This window comes from Onychomys torridus, chromosome X (assembly GCF_903995425.1).
Source record: "Onychomys torridus chromosome X, mOncTor1.1, whole genome shotgun sequence".
NCBI classification, from domain to species: Eukaryota; Metazoa; Chordata; class Mammalia; order Rodentia; family Cricetidae; genus Onychomys; species Onychomys torridus.
The window spans coordinates 54291999-54309523 of record NC_050466.1 but is presented as its reverse complement, the minus strand read 5'-3'; the positions used below and the strand labels follow the sequence as shown (position 1 = coordinate 54309523).

General features: G+C 38.0%; 1 protein-coding gene across 4 annotated transcripts in view; it reads left to right on the top strand.

Annotated features, from left to right (window-relative positions):
- Nucleotides 1–8424, top strand: part of Mid1 (midline 1) — a 204340-nt gene extending 195916 nt beyond the window's left edge. For all 4 annotated transcript variants that reach the window (XM_036173850.1, XM_036173851.1, XM_036173853.1 and 1 more), the window contains 2 exons: nucleotides 1598–1805; nucleotides 7892–8424. In XM_036173850.1, coding sequence (XP_036029743.1) covers nucleotides 1598–1805; nucleotides 7892–8240 — 557 coding nt within the window. In that variant the 3' untranslated portion in view covers nucleotides 8241–8424. The remainder of the gene's footprint in view (nucleotides 1–1597; nucleotides 1806–7891) is intronic.
- Nucleotides 8425–17525: the final 9101 nt, after the last annotated feature.

Sequence of the window (17525 nt, the reverse complement as noted above, 5' to 3'; positions counted from 1 at the left end):
TTACTGTCGCTGTCTCTGTCTACATGTGTTTTCGTTTAACCTCTTTTCTTCTTTACATCTTTTTGATCTAGAAATACTATGCTATGTCAATATGGCACCATGTCGTGGGGTTGCCAGTCAACAGAAACAATGAGTTTTCTAGAGGGACTCCCGTTTAACCATATCCTTGTTTCCCAGAGCATGATCTAAGGACAAGCAAAGGGTGGAAGTAGAGTACTGGATTAAGCATGAGAAAGCTGAGGTTCTGCCACATGGTGTCCATGTGGCTGTAAGACTCGCCTTTTCATATTTTCTTAAACAAAACCATTTTCTTTTGTGATGATTGTAGATTCCCATTACAGAAAGTCCTGTATAACCTTTACTCAGCTTCCCCTAGTGTTAACATCTTGTATAACTTTGGCACATTTGTCACAACTTAAGAAGTTAACATTGGTACATTTCTGTTGTCTAAGCCCTAGGCTTTATTTAGAGTCCCCACTGGCATGTCAACTGGCTTCCTTTTGATATCTACAGAAATATAAAACAAGGATCAAAAACTATAGTTCAAGGGCAAAATCTGACTACCTACATTTATAAATAAAGTTTTATTTACATATACCCATTCATTTATCAATTTGTGATGACTACAAAGACAGAGTCACAAAAGAAACCATATGGCCTACATAACTAAAAATATTTATTTTCTTACCCTTTGCAGAAAGTGTGCTGGTCACTGACCTAAAGGCAAAAATTTTTGAAGTTCTGGTGTTGTGTTTAGATCCAAGCAGAACCACCCATATTTAAGTGAATACACAGTACTCCATGGGGTCTGCAGCCCAAACATGCATTGCTTTTAGTCATATTTACCAGGCTTTTTTTCCTGTCTTTCCCTGGGACCTGTATACACGGCCTCTCCCAACTGCAGCAGTGACTCTCAAGGTGGACAGCATGTTATTACTACAAAACTGGAATATGTTGCCTGTCTTTAAAAGTCCTGTACCCTATGTGGTGTCAAGCAATAGCCAGGACTCACACCCAATACTGAATTGACAAAGAAGGAACCGCTACATCAAAGTGCCCATAGATGACTGTGCCAGGATTTTTAATGTTGAACTTTTCAAAACACAAGTGTGAATGATAAAAGAGAATTGTATTTGTTATAAGTATTAATAAATCCAGAAATAGAAAACTTAAGCATTACTGTCATTTGCCCTTGCTGAAAAAAATTTTAAATGTATAGTCCCTAAAGAGTCATACTTTTACTTTTGCCAAGCTCAGAATGATGTGTTTGAGAGTTTAGAACAGTCTACATTCAGACTTGAAATCTTTGTTTGTATTTCATGTGTATGGGTATTTTGTCTGCATGTGTGCCTGTGAACTTATGCCCAAAGAAGTCAGAAAATGGCATCAGATCCACTGGAACTAGAGTTACAGATAGTTGTGAACTGCCATGTGTGTGCTGGGATGAACCCTCTGGATGAGCAGTGAATGCTCTTAACCGCTATGCTATCTCTTCATCCCTTGTTTCAGACTTTTAAATCTATGAAGATATACCATTTGTTACATTCCAAAAAACAGTACTTTTTCACTTCCTTTCCTTTTGTGAACTTGTTTCTAGGTCAGCCATTTAAACTGGATCCCAAATCTGCACATCGCAAACTGAAGGTGTCCCATGACAACCTGACTGTAGAACGAGATGAATCATCATCCAAAAAGAGTCACACACCAGAACGCTTCACTAGCCAAGGGAGCTACGGAGTAGCTGGAAACGTGTTCATTGATAGTGGCCGGCATTACTGGGAAGTGGTCATAAGCGGAAGCACATGGTAGGTAGCTTCTATCTATTTTCCTCCAACTGTAAAAAGGCACAAGCTGTTCTAAACTTTGTCACGGATATCAATAAGTTATTTTGTATTTTGTCAAGGTTATAAGTTTATAACCAGCATCTATTCTGAAGAACCAAACCTACCCCCATAATAATGCTACACAACAAACATCCCCAGACATCAGTGTGTCTTCAACAGCAACCATTTACTAATGCTATTAAACACATATATTTGTGGGCTAGCTGATAAGGATTAATTCCAACTGAGTTTATACTTTAAGCTACTGGTTGGGTCTAGGTCTATTCTGTGTCTCTGTTCCCAGCACTGTAGAAATCTAACATGGTGGTATAGGCCTATAATCCCAGTATTCACAAAGCAGAGGCAGGAAGAACTAGAGTTCAAGGTCATATATATATTTCAAGGCCAAAAGAAAAAAAAAGTAGGTGATGTCATTCTCATTTTACAGATGAAGTGACTAAGGCATGAGCCCAAAGTCATAAAATTCACAGTTGGTAGTTACAAATTCTCTGGTCAGGGGTCTAACTTTTAACTAGGAGCTCATAAAAAAGGACAAGAGAGTTAATGTCTTGATTTCACAGGCCAGGAAATTTTTGTCCCAAGTACTCACAGCCTGGGGCTGTTCTTGTGGGAAAGCAGCCGCAGACAATGCATATACAAATGGGTATGGCTGAGTGCCAATTGAACTTCATTTGTGAGAATAGGCAAGGTGCCAGAGTTGACCCCTGGGTTGTACTTTTTTGATCTCTGCTTTAACTGCCACAATATACCGTCACTCATTAAAGGGTGATATAGTTTTGAAATGTTATAATTATGCTTTAACACATAAAAGAGTGTACTTAATGTATTGGTGAAATTATTAAGGCCGCTCCACATAGTTAAAAGGGAGGTTTATTTTGTGGTGTAACTTACAAGTGAAGGGATAGGTAGGTTGCAGGGTCTGGGAAAGGTGTGGCACAGTCCAGCTGTGTTCTCTGGAGAACTCTGCTTGGTCTACCTCCAGCGGCCAGGGTCCAGGAACCAAGAGAGCCCCCACATCCGGAACTTGGGTCTTCATTGTCCTCTCTCAGCCCCACCTTGTAGGCGTGACCATTACTGAAGCCTCAGTGGGGGTTGGAACTTCCAGGTCAAAGCTGGAATGGCTACCCACTACATTAATGAGTGATATCTGACACAAAAGAAGTGAAGTTGTAGAAAAGAATTCAAGTGGGAGAGGGAGGGAGATGATAGAGGTGAAAATGACTAAAATTCATTACAAAAGTATATGAGGCTGCCAAGCAATAAAAAATAAAAAACAAAAAAATAAAACTTAAGACCAGCATTCAAAAGTGCATAACCTGATAGTGATGAGGATACCAGCAATGTTTGTTTTAATACAAGCATGACAAAACACTTCTAATATAAAAGTCATTTTCATTTGACTCTGTGCAAATAAGGCAATGTGCACATAGCTGGGTACAAGTCAACCCAGATCTAAGGAAGCTTGCACAATAATGGTATCTACATTAGCCTAGCAGGTAGTTTTTCATCTTTTATTATCCTCTTGATTCTCTTTGCCTAGACAATTCTCATGTTCCAACATTCTGTCAGAGGATGGAGAATAAATCCTTCTTCTTCCAAGGCTGTGAGATTCATTGGCACTTGAAATTTATGTGTGTACCTTTGTGTGTGTGTGTGTGTGTGTGTGTGTGTGTGTGTGTGTGTGTGTGTGTACATATGGAGGCCACCTGCTTTCTCAACTGCCCTCCATCTTATTTTCTGAGACAAGGTCTCTCACTGAATATGGAGTTTAAGGATTTGGCTAGATTGGCTGACCACCAGGGATCCTTCTGTCTCCATTTCTCCAGTGCTGGCATTACAGGCTCAGACCACCATACCTAGGGTTTTTTCCCTCCTCTTTTTTTAAAATTTAATTAAAACACAATTACTTCATTTTCCCCTCACTTTCCTCCTTATCTCCCCTATCACATCTGCCCACAACTCCCAAATTCACGATGCCTCCTCTTCTTTAACCATTTTCAACCCTTGTGGTTACAGATATATATAAATAAATAAACACATTGAATACAGCCTGCTGAGTCTGTTCAGTATTGCTGCATGTATGTCTCTAGGGCTGACCACTTAGTATTAGATAACAAATGAGGGAAGACTGATTCTCCCTCTCTCAGAAGTTGATTGCATACAGGTTTTCATTTGTGGGTAGGACCTTATGAGACTTTCCCTTCTATGCTGTGATGTTCAGTGTTGTTGAAAATTTTCAGGTCTTGTGTAGGTAGCCATGTTGTTGAAATGTCCTGAGTATAGCTTCACTGTCATAGCTAGCCTTTTACATGGAATCTTGAGAACCAAGCTTGAGTTCTCTGAACCAATTTAACCATCTCCCCAGACTGGCACTTGAAATTTTTAGCTATGTTGAGACGAGATAAATACACAAAGGAAAACAGAATTCATGTGCAAAAAAAGTCATCGATTCTAGTTAATTGATGTGCTTTACTAATCTGGTATTTCAGAATCTAGTGTCTAAATGATTATAACCCCATTAATAATTATTTGTGATAAATGATACCTGATCATTATGATCTCATTGCCATTGATGAATGGTGTGGAAAATTCCACCAGACCACTTTAGTTACATAAACACAGATCAGTATTACCTTTAAAACACGTTCCAGATGTCAAAATTAAATCATGTGTATGAAAATAAATTCTACAATTAGTTGCCACACATTGGTTCTTTATATGCAAACCTGATTGCATCAATTAAAAAAAAATCACATGTAGAAAGTAGTTTTGCATTTTCTAGATGGTAACAGCAAGGGAGGGTTTGCCCCCTAGAATTAAATGCCTGTGACTTACAACAGTTAGTGATGCATATATATTTTCATGAAATATATGCTTGATTTTAAATTAACATATACATTATGATCCATGTAATGGAGCATGTTAACATTGCTCTGAGAAACATAGTTTTTGTACTTTTAAATTTCTTTATGTCTCACTGTGTACCATTAAGGAACATTATATTCTGCCTGCACCTTTCAAGCTCAATGGAAATATGTACATAGTTTTGCAGATTAATGATAATATAATGGTATTTTCCTTTGCTTAATGGACTGTACACTTGATTATTTTCTTGCTCTCAAACACTGTTAACATGCACTTGGTGTTAATGAATAGTGTTAAGTAAGGCAGTAATAATGGGTTCATACCAATATTACTAAACTAGAAGTCGAGTGGGCAGCATGAGATTTTTATACTTTTCTTCTAATTTTAACTTTCTGCTTTTCTGAATGAAATCAGCCCTCCAGGCTATAGCTACTTCAAAGGGTTCAATGGAGGTTAAAATTCAAAATAAACATTAGTGTTCTTTAATTTTAAAATGGTCTGCAGCATCAAGAAGGAAACAATACAGCCATTGGTACTTGGGAATGCAAATTGAAGTTCCATGTTATCTGGAAAATTAAAATAGTGTCTGATGAGCCAAGAGTATAACATATATTTTAAATTGCAAAATGTGTACCATGGGGCTAGAGAGATGGTTTAGCTGGTAATGTGCCGGCTACGCAGGCATAAGGACCTGAGTTCTGATCCCCAGTATCCACGTAGAAACCAGGCATTGGTTGCAGATGCATGTAACCCTAGTATGAGGTGGAGAAACACAGATAAAAGGATTCCCCATAGCTCACTGGCTAAACAGCTTAAGCAAATTAGTTAGGTCTAGATTTAGTGAGAGGGCCTGTCTTAAATAATAAGGTGGAGAGCAATAGAGGCCAACACCCAGTATTGAACTCTGACCTCATATGTGCACACATGGACATGAGAGAGCTCACACATGTGCGCGCGCACGCACACACACATACACACACACACACACACACACACACACACACACACACACACACACAGAAGGGGGGGGCTAATATTCCAAAATTGTATTGGTTGGCTCTTAACAAATAAACAGAAGTCAGTCAAGGACCTACAAAGATAAAGGGAGTAGGAAACTTATAGGATCCCAACAGGGCTGGGAATATAGGTCTGGAGTCTATCACTCCAGTTCATGAAGTCAAGAGGACCTGCTCTCCACTGCCAAGCAGATGCATCCTGAAGCCCTCTAAAGCTTCAGTAAACCTCATATCCACTGTCTGCCATTGGAAAACAGTGTCCCTGATCCTCTTCCAACTTCAAGATCCTGTGCAAGGATGTTGCAATTGCACAACCTGATCCAAACTGAAACAAAAATGGGGCTTTCTTTCCTTATTACCTTATTACCCTCCCATCCCTTTCCTTTCCACCCAACTTTAACATTACTTCTTTATTTTCTTCTTTCCACATTGAATCCATAAGATTTATTTTTAGGTGTGTGTGTGTGTGTGTGTGTGTGTGTGTGTGTGTGTGTGTGTGTGTGCACGCCTGTGGAAGTCAGAAGAGGGCATTGGATCCCTTAGAGCTAGAGTTACAGGTGGTTGTGACAGACTCAGGTCCTCTGGAAGATCAGTATATATTCTTAACAAGCCATTTCTACAGCTCTCTCAAAGATATATTTAAAACTTTAAATTGTACTAGTAAATATAATCAGAAAGGCAGTGATGTGTTGCACAATTTCTGGTAAGAGGAAGGTGGTATAAAGTGTCAATTGAAGTTGTGGCCTTTTGAATCATATTAGGTTTGAATTCTGATTCCTGTACATACTGTTAGTGTGTCATTAAGTAGTAATGATAAAATAATAGTTAAAGAACATCACATGCCAGCCATTGTGATTGGGATTTAAAACACATTTTTCTTTTACTCTTTAATTTGGGGATATGTAGACTATACTTCTTCCTGTGTTATATATGAGACATTGAGATTGAATGAAGACAAAGGACTTAACCTTATAAGTGGAAATCACTTTTCCTGTGCCAAAGTACATTTCAAAGCCTTTGACAAGCAGCAGATATGATAGCAATCACAAAGTTTAAAGTCTTCTGAAAGAATAAACCTATATGGAGTCATACTTTCCAGTATGGCAGCCTTGCTCCACATGTGTAGTTACTTAAATAAACTTAACGAAAATTAAAATTCATTACAAGTGGGGCTAGTAGCTCAAGTCCTATCACTCAGAAGGCTGAAAACAGAAAGGGTGTGAGATTTTAAGGCCAGTCTGGGCTACAGTATGAAACTGTTTTTCAAAATAAATAGACAGACAGACAGATAGATATAGACAGATACAGGCTCGTCCATATGTATGCTGAGATTATATGCTGATAATCCGATGGGGACAAAAGAAAATGTTATAAGTGTATTTCTGACACCTATCTTCCTGAACATCATAGCTCAGCCTGGACTGCCTAAAATGTTCTCAGACTACTTACATGAACCTGAAGTTAGCCTAACTCCTTTAGCACAAAGCCCTACTTGTAATAACATCTTGATTATTTCACTTCCTTTATTGTCTTCAGTACACTGTACAGTATCATTTACCCTCATGATACCCAATGTCATACAAAAGGATACCATTACAAGCTAAGGAAAGTATCAAAACTCAGAGGATGATTTTGCTGAGTGTACATTGTCTTTAGTGAGGTAAAAAAAAAAAAAAAAAAAAAAAAAAAAACTTAAATCCAGGCATCCTAAATCATGGATTGTCTGTAAGTTTAAGGTTAATTTTACAGGCTCACCAACCACAGTTCCAAATCCCAGTAGGTATATGGGACATATGACGACCACACTGAACAGAGCAGAACACTTCAATTACTACAGAAAGGCCTGGGTTGATCGGCACTGGTCCAGAGAATTTAATATGCAAGCATGCACAAAAGAGAAACAGAGCAGTAAAATGGAAAGTCAAGATTCTCTTGTAACATTTAAGATGTAAAAAGGAAGGTAGACCAATATGCCTTCCACCTCCATGTGTTCGGAAAGGACAAAGATGAGTAGATGAGTATTTAGATTTAAATACTCACTTCAAGGAAGTGATTAGTGACAACAAATGATCACATTTTAAGCTTCTGTGGAACACAGAACAAATTTTATTCACATGCAATGTGGTTTAATTTTTTTTTTTATCACTGCTGCTTTGTCTCTTGCAGGTACGCCATTGGCCTTGCATACAAATCGGCCCCCAAACATGAATGGATTGGGAAGAATTCTGCTTCCTGGGCCCTCTGCCGCTGCAACAATAACTGGGTGGTTAGGCATAACAGCAAGGAAATCCCCATTGAGCCAGCCCCCCACCTCCGGCGCGTAGGCATCCTGTTGGACTATGATAATGGTTCCATCGCTTTTTATGATGCTTTGAACTCCATCCACCTCTACACCTTTGATGTGGCGCTTTCGCAGCCTGTGTGCCCCACCTTTACTGTGTGGAACAAGTGTTTGACGATTATAACGGGCCTTCCCATCCCAGACCATTTGGACTGTACAGAACAGCTGCCTTGAGTGTCCAGCCCCATAGTAGTTCTGAGGAATAACAAAGGTTGAGGCCACTGTTTAGGGGATTGAGAAACTAAGGCTTCAAGAGTGTGATTGAATCTCCCCAGCTTGTCCAGAAACCAGCTCAGATAGGGCTCCAGATGAGAGATTTCCTTCCTTTTATTGTGTTTTGTATTAAGTTCAGGCTTTAATAATTTCTTTGATTTTTTTGTATTTAGAGGAAAATCCATAGATTATTTATAAAAAAAAAAAAAAGTCTGGATTACATCTCTTAGGAATCACTTGGTTTTGCGCATTAAGAGGCCCATAAGTTTACCAGCCCTTTGTCAGTTTCATTTCATCAGTGTATGGGCTTGCAAAAACCCTTTCATAGATTTGTGTGTTTATTTACTTTCTCACATTCTATTTCATACTAAGGCCGCGTTAGGTCCTGTCACTTAGAATAACAGAATATGCAGCTATTTAAAATGTAAAAGACATTACAGGCTTCCTTACTCTGGTTGAACTTGAGATATTTTAACTGTGATGTCAGAAACTTGTATTGGATCAAATAGAATGAGGAACAAGGGAGAAGGAAAGAATTAACTTTGGACCTCAAGCTTAGCTGAGACTGAGAGGATGATCTAGGGAAGAAAGAAGTTTCTTAAACCTTTAGTCATATATTCATCTACTTCTCCAGGGCTGAAGCTTTTGGGCTAACATCATGAATGAGATTATAATTGAATCTTACAGATGATTCAAGAATTCATGTTGATTTTGTTTTTTATCAAAAGTAGAACTATTTCCCATTTCCTCTTACTAGTTATTTTAGGCCTGTGAAATTTTTTCACTACTTTTAATAGGTACCCTATTTTATCCTTCCACAAATCAATTTTTCTATCCTTTCTGGGTCTATGGAAATTAACATGTCCTGTCACAAATAGCAATCCCATTTTTAATTGAGTTTGCTCTCTGGGACATCAACACACAGCCTTGAACACTATCATGTCCAAATATAAGTCACCAAAAACTGTATTTATGAGTAATGATAACACATTATACAAAGTACTAGTCACCAGTATACATGCCTCTAAAGTTACAGTCTTTTAGTAAGCACACTTTGAAAGTTGTAGACATCCTCTTATATCCTAGTATAGTTTGTCATAGAGTAAGAAAAAAAAATCAAATTTACTGTTCCTATAGGGGAATCTGCTAATAGAACCTGCTAATCAAATTTCAGATAGAATTCTTTTTATGCTGATCTGATACACTGTAATGGTCCCTGGATTAAGACTTCCTCAGGTGGTCTTTGGCATGGGACATTGGCATGGGTTCACCTGTATAAAGGGTTTCAATTGCTAAAATATTTATCTGGGCCACCATGTCAGCCAGACATTGATTGGTGGATTAAAGAACTGGTTTTGGTGATTTTATTTTTAATCAAATCAACCATTTCCCAGAAATTACTCAATACACTCTCCATTTAAGCATCACGTTGTGGTCACAATTGATGTACTTGCCAATCTGGACTTCATGGAAGACAAAGCCAGCTTCCTGTGTATTTTTGTCTCTTCCCTGGCAGATGCTGTCCTTTTTCTTAATGGATAGATTTTATATATTTACTATATTATTTATACCCAGATGAATATTTTGATAGCAGTTTAAGACAATTTCACATCTTAAAAATGGACACCTCAGTGGAAAAACATTCATCTTTCTCTAGGAACTTCTTAGGACTTTTTGACAATATAAAAATATGTATTTGCCTTCCCTGAATAAACTGAAAAGTTGTCTCAGTCATTTTTATGTACATTTTGGGTAACTGGATAATAGGTATTTTAATGCACTTTGTACACTTACAGGTTCTAAACAAAAGGGTCTAAAACTCAATTTCTGAGTTTTTAAAAACTCATAGTCTCCAGGTAACAATAAATGCTACAGTTTGCCTTACAATGTCAACATAAAGCATTTCCTAGCAGGACACTATTTCCTTGAATATGTTTTTCAGTATAAAGATGTTAACTATTCAGATTTTCACTGCAAGCAGTTTAGGGTGTGTTTTGACTATTTTTGTAAGGACAAGACAGATTATGTTATAATTTTGTTGTGGAAGTCTTACTCTTGGCTAACTTAAAAACATTGTGGATGTAGCAGTTACTATTTCCAGGTTGTCATATTTACAGGAAAATATGTATATGGTGAAAGGCCACAGTGTTTAATTGCTATAATGATATAGAAAAGATTTCCGTGTGGTTTTTTTAAGTCTAAATAATACATGATGTAAACATTTTGCTGCAGTATAAATCTGCATTTCCTTTAAGCGGACTGGGGCCACTCACAGGAAGCATTTCCATAGAGGGGCAAAAGAGATGGCAGTGCCAATTAAATTAGTACAATGAAACTGATGAGATGCCAACAAAGGCTATAAAGGCTTGGCACCATGTGTATGTGAATGACTCAGTTGCCAAGCACCCTGAATGCAGAAGGGCGTAAGCCTGGTATCATGTTCTCTCTTCACCAAGATGAAACTCTTAGTGCTTTTTGAACACAAGGCCAGAATTTTCTCTCTGCCCTTGACCCTGTGTGTTATGTAGCCAATCCTTGGAACAGGACTCGAAAACATGGTACTGCTCTTCCTAATGGATAAAGAGAACATGGATCCAATGTTGAACATTGCTCGGTGAAACTTGCTTTAGATTCATATTGTTGAAGTACAAATCTAGATGGTGGATTGGATGAGGTTATATGCAGGGTGAAGATTTTCTCTCCAGCTTTAAAAGAAAGTGACTTCAGAAAGTGACTGTATAGACAATGGTTTCTGGGGTGGGGGGTAAAGCCACCTGAACACGGACAGACTTTTTATTATGGTACCGATAAATGGACCTTGAACTTCCTGAGGAATGAGCCAGTGCCCTCCAACTCAAGATGGTTTCAATCTCAGCTCCAGGAGTACATACAAATGCTGCAGAGACATGTGCCTGCCTGTTCAGTGCATCTGGTATTGGAAAGCTGACATCTGGTCTCTCTTGGTAAAACATCAATGGCAAGCAGAGACAATGACACTAGCAAGAGAAATGTTTTGAAAATAGTACTTCTCATCCAGGTCTTGATTTTGCTACCCAAGAAGACATTTGCCCATATCTGGAGTCAATTTTGGTAGTCACAAGTTGGAGACATGTTGTTCCTGGCATCTGGTGAGTAGGAGTCAAGGATAGTATTAAACATCCTACAGTGCACAGTGAATCTCCTTGCCAGAAAATGATATCTAGCTCAAGATGTCAGCTGTGTCCTAGTTCAGCTACTCTTGAATGTTTGCCTTTTTTCCAGGGACAAACAAACAAAAAGGCACAACAGTCAATACCATTACAGAAGTGGCACCTTCATCATCAAAACTTATTTACAAAATCTGAATTCTAAAGCAATCCAAGACTGTATGAATGCAAATTACTGAAATAAGTGCTGTGATTCGTTGATCTTAGTGTAGAAATGAGGTTTTCTCTATGCCTGTTGGTACCAGCACAAATTCAATCCTGGTACTTGAGTTAACTGCCAAGCCCCTCGAGCCTGAATCTCTTCTTGTTTTCTGTTGCTTCCTGGTTCAAAATAAAATCCTTTTGTGGCACCAAAATTGGTCTTTGCCAGGCTTTGTTGCCTTTCACCACTTTACGTTTTCACATTCATGACCTGCACAAACATTTCCTTGACTTCTACGTGTTTCTTCCATTGTTTTATGCTATGCCATTCATTTTCGTTTGACACCTGATACTGTCATACCCACTATCCACCCACCTCCATTCAAAATACAGGTACTTTACAGCACTGAAAAATCCCCTACAGGGAATTTTATTTATTTATTTGTGGGGTTTTTTTGTTTTTTGTTTTTTGTTTTTCATTTTACATACCAATCAGAGAAGCTAGGTTAAAAAGGAGGACCCTAAGAGGGACACACATGGAGGGCCCCAGAAAGGGAAACAGTTAAGATCCCCTACAGAGAATTTTAAAACATAAAAAGCCAACTCCTTTTGGAGTTGTGGATAAGCAGAGCAAAGATTGCTTGATGTCCAGTCTCATAGGGGTGATAGAGAATAGGGGAACAGTGATCGCCAGCAAAGAAACAGTAGTCTTTAGAGTGTGGTCTGCAGCCATTTTTCCACGTGGTTCATAAGTCCATACCCATGCCGCTACCCATGCCAGGAGCCACAGGAACTGACTTCTGCATTTTATACATGCAAGCCCTTTTGGTCTAGGTCACTGCTAAGCAAAATGAGTTGCTCAGAGCCACAGTATCAGGACCATAAAACAGTTGTTGAAAAGGCCCTTTGTGTCTCACTTCAGGCCTGTCAGTCAGAACCTCTGAAAAAGGTATCCAGCAATTTGAATTTCAATAAGCACTACACTAGATTCTGCTACTAATGAGAGTTTAGGAGACACTTCTCTGCAGAAATCTCCAATCTCATAGCCCATATAAAAAGGTTTTTTCCAACACAAAATGTGTTTCTAAGGCTAAGTACTATCAAAGCAAAACATCATGCAGGGATTCCTCATCTGACTGTATGAAAATGTTCTTTTCCATGCATGGTGATTTCTAGGTCCTACTCTGAAAGGTGATGTGACAAGGAGGGGGGAATATCCCAGCAGTATGTACTTTTCAAAAACATCATTCTAACGCTCATCCAGGATTTGCAGTCAGTGCCATATCCTGAGTTTGTCACTTTAAGGTTCAGATGGTGAATCTAGGGTTTTCTGGCACACAGTATCTGTCATAAATCAATCCTCCAGTCTGTGGTCATAGAAAATATGTCAGTGAATGGATGTGATTGGGAGCCAATAAACTTCACCCATGAGCTGTAGTTTGCTGGCATCTCCTGTAGTGGATGCTCGAATACCCAAAAGCCCTTGGGCATTCTGTACCCTCTCACTTACTCAAGACTGGGCTGTGTCCTCTTCACATCTTGGTGAGCTCTAAAAGTTCTTTCCAAACACAGAATTCCATCAAGTCTATGAAACCACAGAACCCATGAAGAATTGGTTATGGAATATTTAAGACATGGCTATTCAATGGATATTGGAAAATCCCTTATTTGACAGACTAGGGTGGGGCATGTCAATGTTCTAATGATTAGCTTTACAACCTCTGTAATTTTAACTCAAATCAGATTTCTCACAAGTGACAGGTGTGTAAAATATATTCCCTTTGAAAAGCGTTTTAAGTCCATTTCACTTGAACTTTTAAAGCTTTACAGACACCACTATAATTAATCTCCTTCAAACGTTAACTTGAAGGGCATGCCAAGCAATTCCCAAGGCAGCCCACATCCCATCCTTTTTGTCTTAAGTGTAATATATTTAAAAGGCAGTTGCTTATGATAATAATAGGAGAACAAAGTGGGAGATGTGGTACTTGTAAATTCCCTTTCCCTTGAGTATCAGCCTTCTCACAGAATACACATTTAGATGAAAATGGGGTCTAGGTCCTAAAGGCAATCCTTTCTTTAAGTTGTCCTAACTTAGTGTGGGCAATCTATGGAAAAGAATGGAGTTATCTCTTTGGATTTTTTTTTTTTTAGTAATGCCCTCTTAAGAGAATTACTAAAGCATGATTAGATAGGAAGCACAGCAATTAGCAAGCAATTATGTCATGGCCTAAAACCAATTACCAATTAAGAAATAGCACAGAAAAAATGATTTAATGAACATTGGTTCTTTTGCAGTCTATTTATTCTCAAAGCTCAATTTTGATGATGGTCATTGAAAGCTGTTCAAATTCACTAATGCATTTCAAGTACTAATAATGATTCTCCCCTTAACTAATGGTATTCTCCCTCCAACTACTGGCCTCCTTCACCTCCTCTTCTCTCTCAAGCTTCCCCAGGGGCTGTTCACACCTGCTACTGCTCATTGGTCATCCAGCATTGCACCTTCCTATGTGCCATCAGAAGCTCAGGGGCTTTCATTACACTGAAAAATACTCACTGATATGAGAAGTGACATCCACACCTAGAAAAACAAACCAGTCTCCAGTATTCACCTGTCCTCATCTCGACATACAACAACTTTTTGAGATGTGCTTGGCCACCTCCTTTTTAATCTTCCCATAGGTGATATCTCTGCCATTGCCTTAATCATCATTGTGTGCAAAAACTGCTTACACATACAAGTTCAAATCTCTAGGTCTAATTTTTCCTCTGAGCTTTGTCATTATACATTGGCCAGCTTTGAGGCAATCATTCTCAAAATCCTAAGTGACACGGCAAGTTCAGTATGTCCAGAATTGTACTCATGAGCTCTGCTTGAAAACCTAGCCAAAATCCATAGGTAGATATTTGATGTCATTCTTGTCCTCTGTGTCCAATTCATTACCAAGTCCTTTTGACTTTATCTCCTAAGTATGCTTTTTACTTACTTCTACCTCTATACACAACCTCAATCTCTGTCATGTCCACCACTTCTACCACTAAAGTGACCTATCTAGTTTATATGGCATTCTACTATACTGACTAAAACCCTTCTGAGTTTTGCTCCTACCTCTTCAGCTCCTGAAGAGTCTTTTTCTGAATACCAGCTTGAACCACATTGCCCTAACATCCATTCACAGAGACATCTGTGTCTATCTACATGATGTGATTTTTTTTAATCAGGGAAAATTTTGTTTACTATTTCTGTTCACATGCCCTTCACAGTGTATAATATCTCTGAAATCTGTGACCAAGCTCTGTTTAGCCAAACATTTGCCATACAGTAGGTAACTGATAAATATTTAAAGCAGAATTCCAAATTCCCAATGATGTATTTTACAATTTTTCTCTTCAATTCACATCTTCAATAATCTTTTTTAAATTTTTTTCTTGATAAACATTTTATATAATATGTTTTCATCTTATTTTACCTCCCTCAATTCCTCTCAGATAACCCCCACCTCCCTAACCACCTAACTTTGTGTTCTTTTTCTCTCTCTACTTTTCAATATTTTTTTATTTTTGAGGTTACACTATAGTTACAACACTTATGTCGTCCATTTTCTTACTCTGAACTCTCCCATATATGCCGGAGAAGACTATTTACAGACTTGTGTTTCTCAAAACACACTCCTTCATAGCGATAGCAACCACATGCACCACAGAATAAAAAAATACACAGTGAACTATAGGAAACTAAGAAACACTGAGAATGGGAGAAATAGCTTCCCCCATGGAAGAGCACACCAATTAATTGTCCAATATCAAATGGTTAAGCCCTAAAAATATACATACAAGTTATATTATATAGACTGAGCAAGTTTTATATTCAAATGTATATCCATATCCATATACATATATACCTGTAACAACACAATAAAAAAAGAAGCCATGAATTTGAAAGAGATCAAGGAGAGATATATGGGAGAGTTTGAAGGGAGAAAAAGGAGGAGGGAAATGATGTAATTATACTATAATATCCCAAAAAAAGAAAGGAAAGAAAACACAGATCAAATCTAAAGCAAATTCTAAGTGCTTCCTGCAAGTAATATGGATGCAAAGATTTGAATTACATTGTCAATTGCCAATTGTGATATTTTGTTAAAATTAAATAAAACAATATTAAAAATAAATAATAGTATCAAAATAAAATCTAGAATATCTATCTTCTGGTAAATTCCATATTACCTTTATAACATCTACAAGTTTATCAAGAAAAATGTGGGAAAAATTTGTCCATCAGTATTTTATTATCTCCTGCCTCACTTTTGTCTCTGAATTCTAAATCTGGAGCATGCTTACATAATTTTAGTTTTCTGGCTTAGCTTACCTGACACTGTGAAAGTTACCCAGGTGTAAACCCAGAAATCATAATCTAAGGTATCACTAACTCCATCTTGGAACCTTTGACCTCAGGGTTCTACTTTTTTTTAATTATTCATTTTACATACCAACAACAGTTCCCCCTCCTACCCTTCTCCCCTCTATTCCCCCACCACACCACACTCACCATTTTGTCAAGCAAAGTTTAGTTGTCAACTTCTTATGCGTCCTGCATGTCAAGTCAATACATTTTTTTAAGCAGTCCAGGCAAGAACAGTTTCCTGCCCAAATGGCTATTTTTGCCAAGAAGAAGATAAACTCCATAATGGAGTGTCTTTGATGCCCATCCTCTTCTTTGAAGTAAATCGATGTTGCCAGGAGCAGACATGTCTCACTGTCCAGGAAGTCTAAATTTTAAAAATATTTTAAATGCCATATTCTGTAGGTCTTTGAAGTATTTGAAGATTACCTATCTATCTGAAATACCTCTATGTATACCTAGAAGACTTAACTAACATGGCTATGAGTATGATTATCATAGATGACTAATTATTATTCTATTTTTGATTATCCATTATAATTTAAAATGAGCTATACAAGCATAATACCTTAAACACAGGTAGAAATATACACATAGTATAACAAAATTAACTTTAAGTTTGTATCAATAGACTAAAATCTATACCAGTGTAAAACATTTTAAACAAGTTGTTGCTCTTTAGAAGTAAGTTCCTTAATCTACCCTTTCATCCTATTATATCTATATCATATCCCCTTTTCTTCTTTAGAAAGAGATCACATTTATAATCAACCTGCTTTAAATAAAAATACTGTTTTTTTCCTGTCCCACATCAGAGGGCTCTTCTGATTTGGGACATAAAAGTCTCTTAACCTTTTCTTTTAGCAATATGTCTGGGTTTAGAGAAGGAGTGAGCCAATTCCATCTCCAAAGCCAGCTTGATAATTTTGGGAAATTTGGCATAGTTTTTCTTACTACTTCCTGCTGGAGGGGGGCACTGTATCTTATGGGGACACAGAGAAAATTTTAGGATTATGGAGTAGTCCGTGAGGGTAAACCTCTGAGCCAGTTGCCTTGAAACCATTCTGGATGTTGGATCATCTGGGCCATGGTGTCATTGGAGACCTTTCAGGTGGTCTTGGCTGATCAAACCTGATGTATCAATCTGGAACAGCCTCTGGCTTTCTGTGGAAACAAAAGCAGAGACTCTTTTCCAAAGCAACATATCCTTATATCCAAATTTTGAAATCAAGGTACCTTTAAAATTTACATATTTGTTTAACTCAACAGCCTTTACGATCAAATCTTTTTCTGCAGTTAAAAATCCCAAAGACAAGACAAACCAGATTCTCTGTGTAATATCCATCTTTGTAAGACTGAAACACCACTGTGGCTGCTGGCTCTGCCCACCTCAGCTTCCCAACATGGCGGTGGTACAGTTTACCACCAGCTCTGGGTCTGGAGCCATGTGTACCATCAACTATCAGAAGCAGTTCTATCAAAGCAGTGCATAGC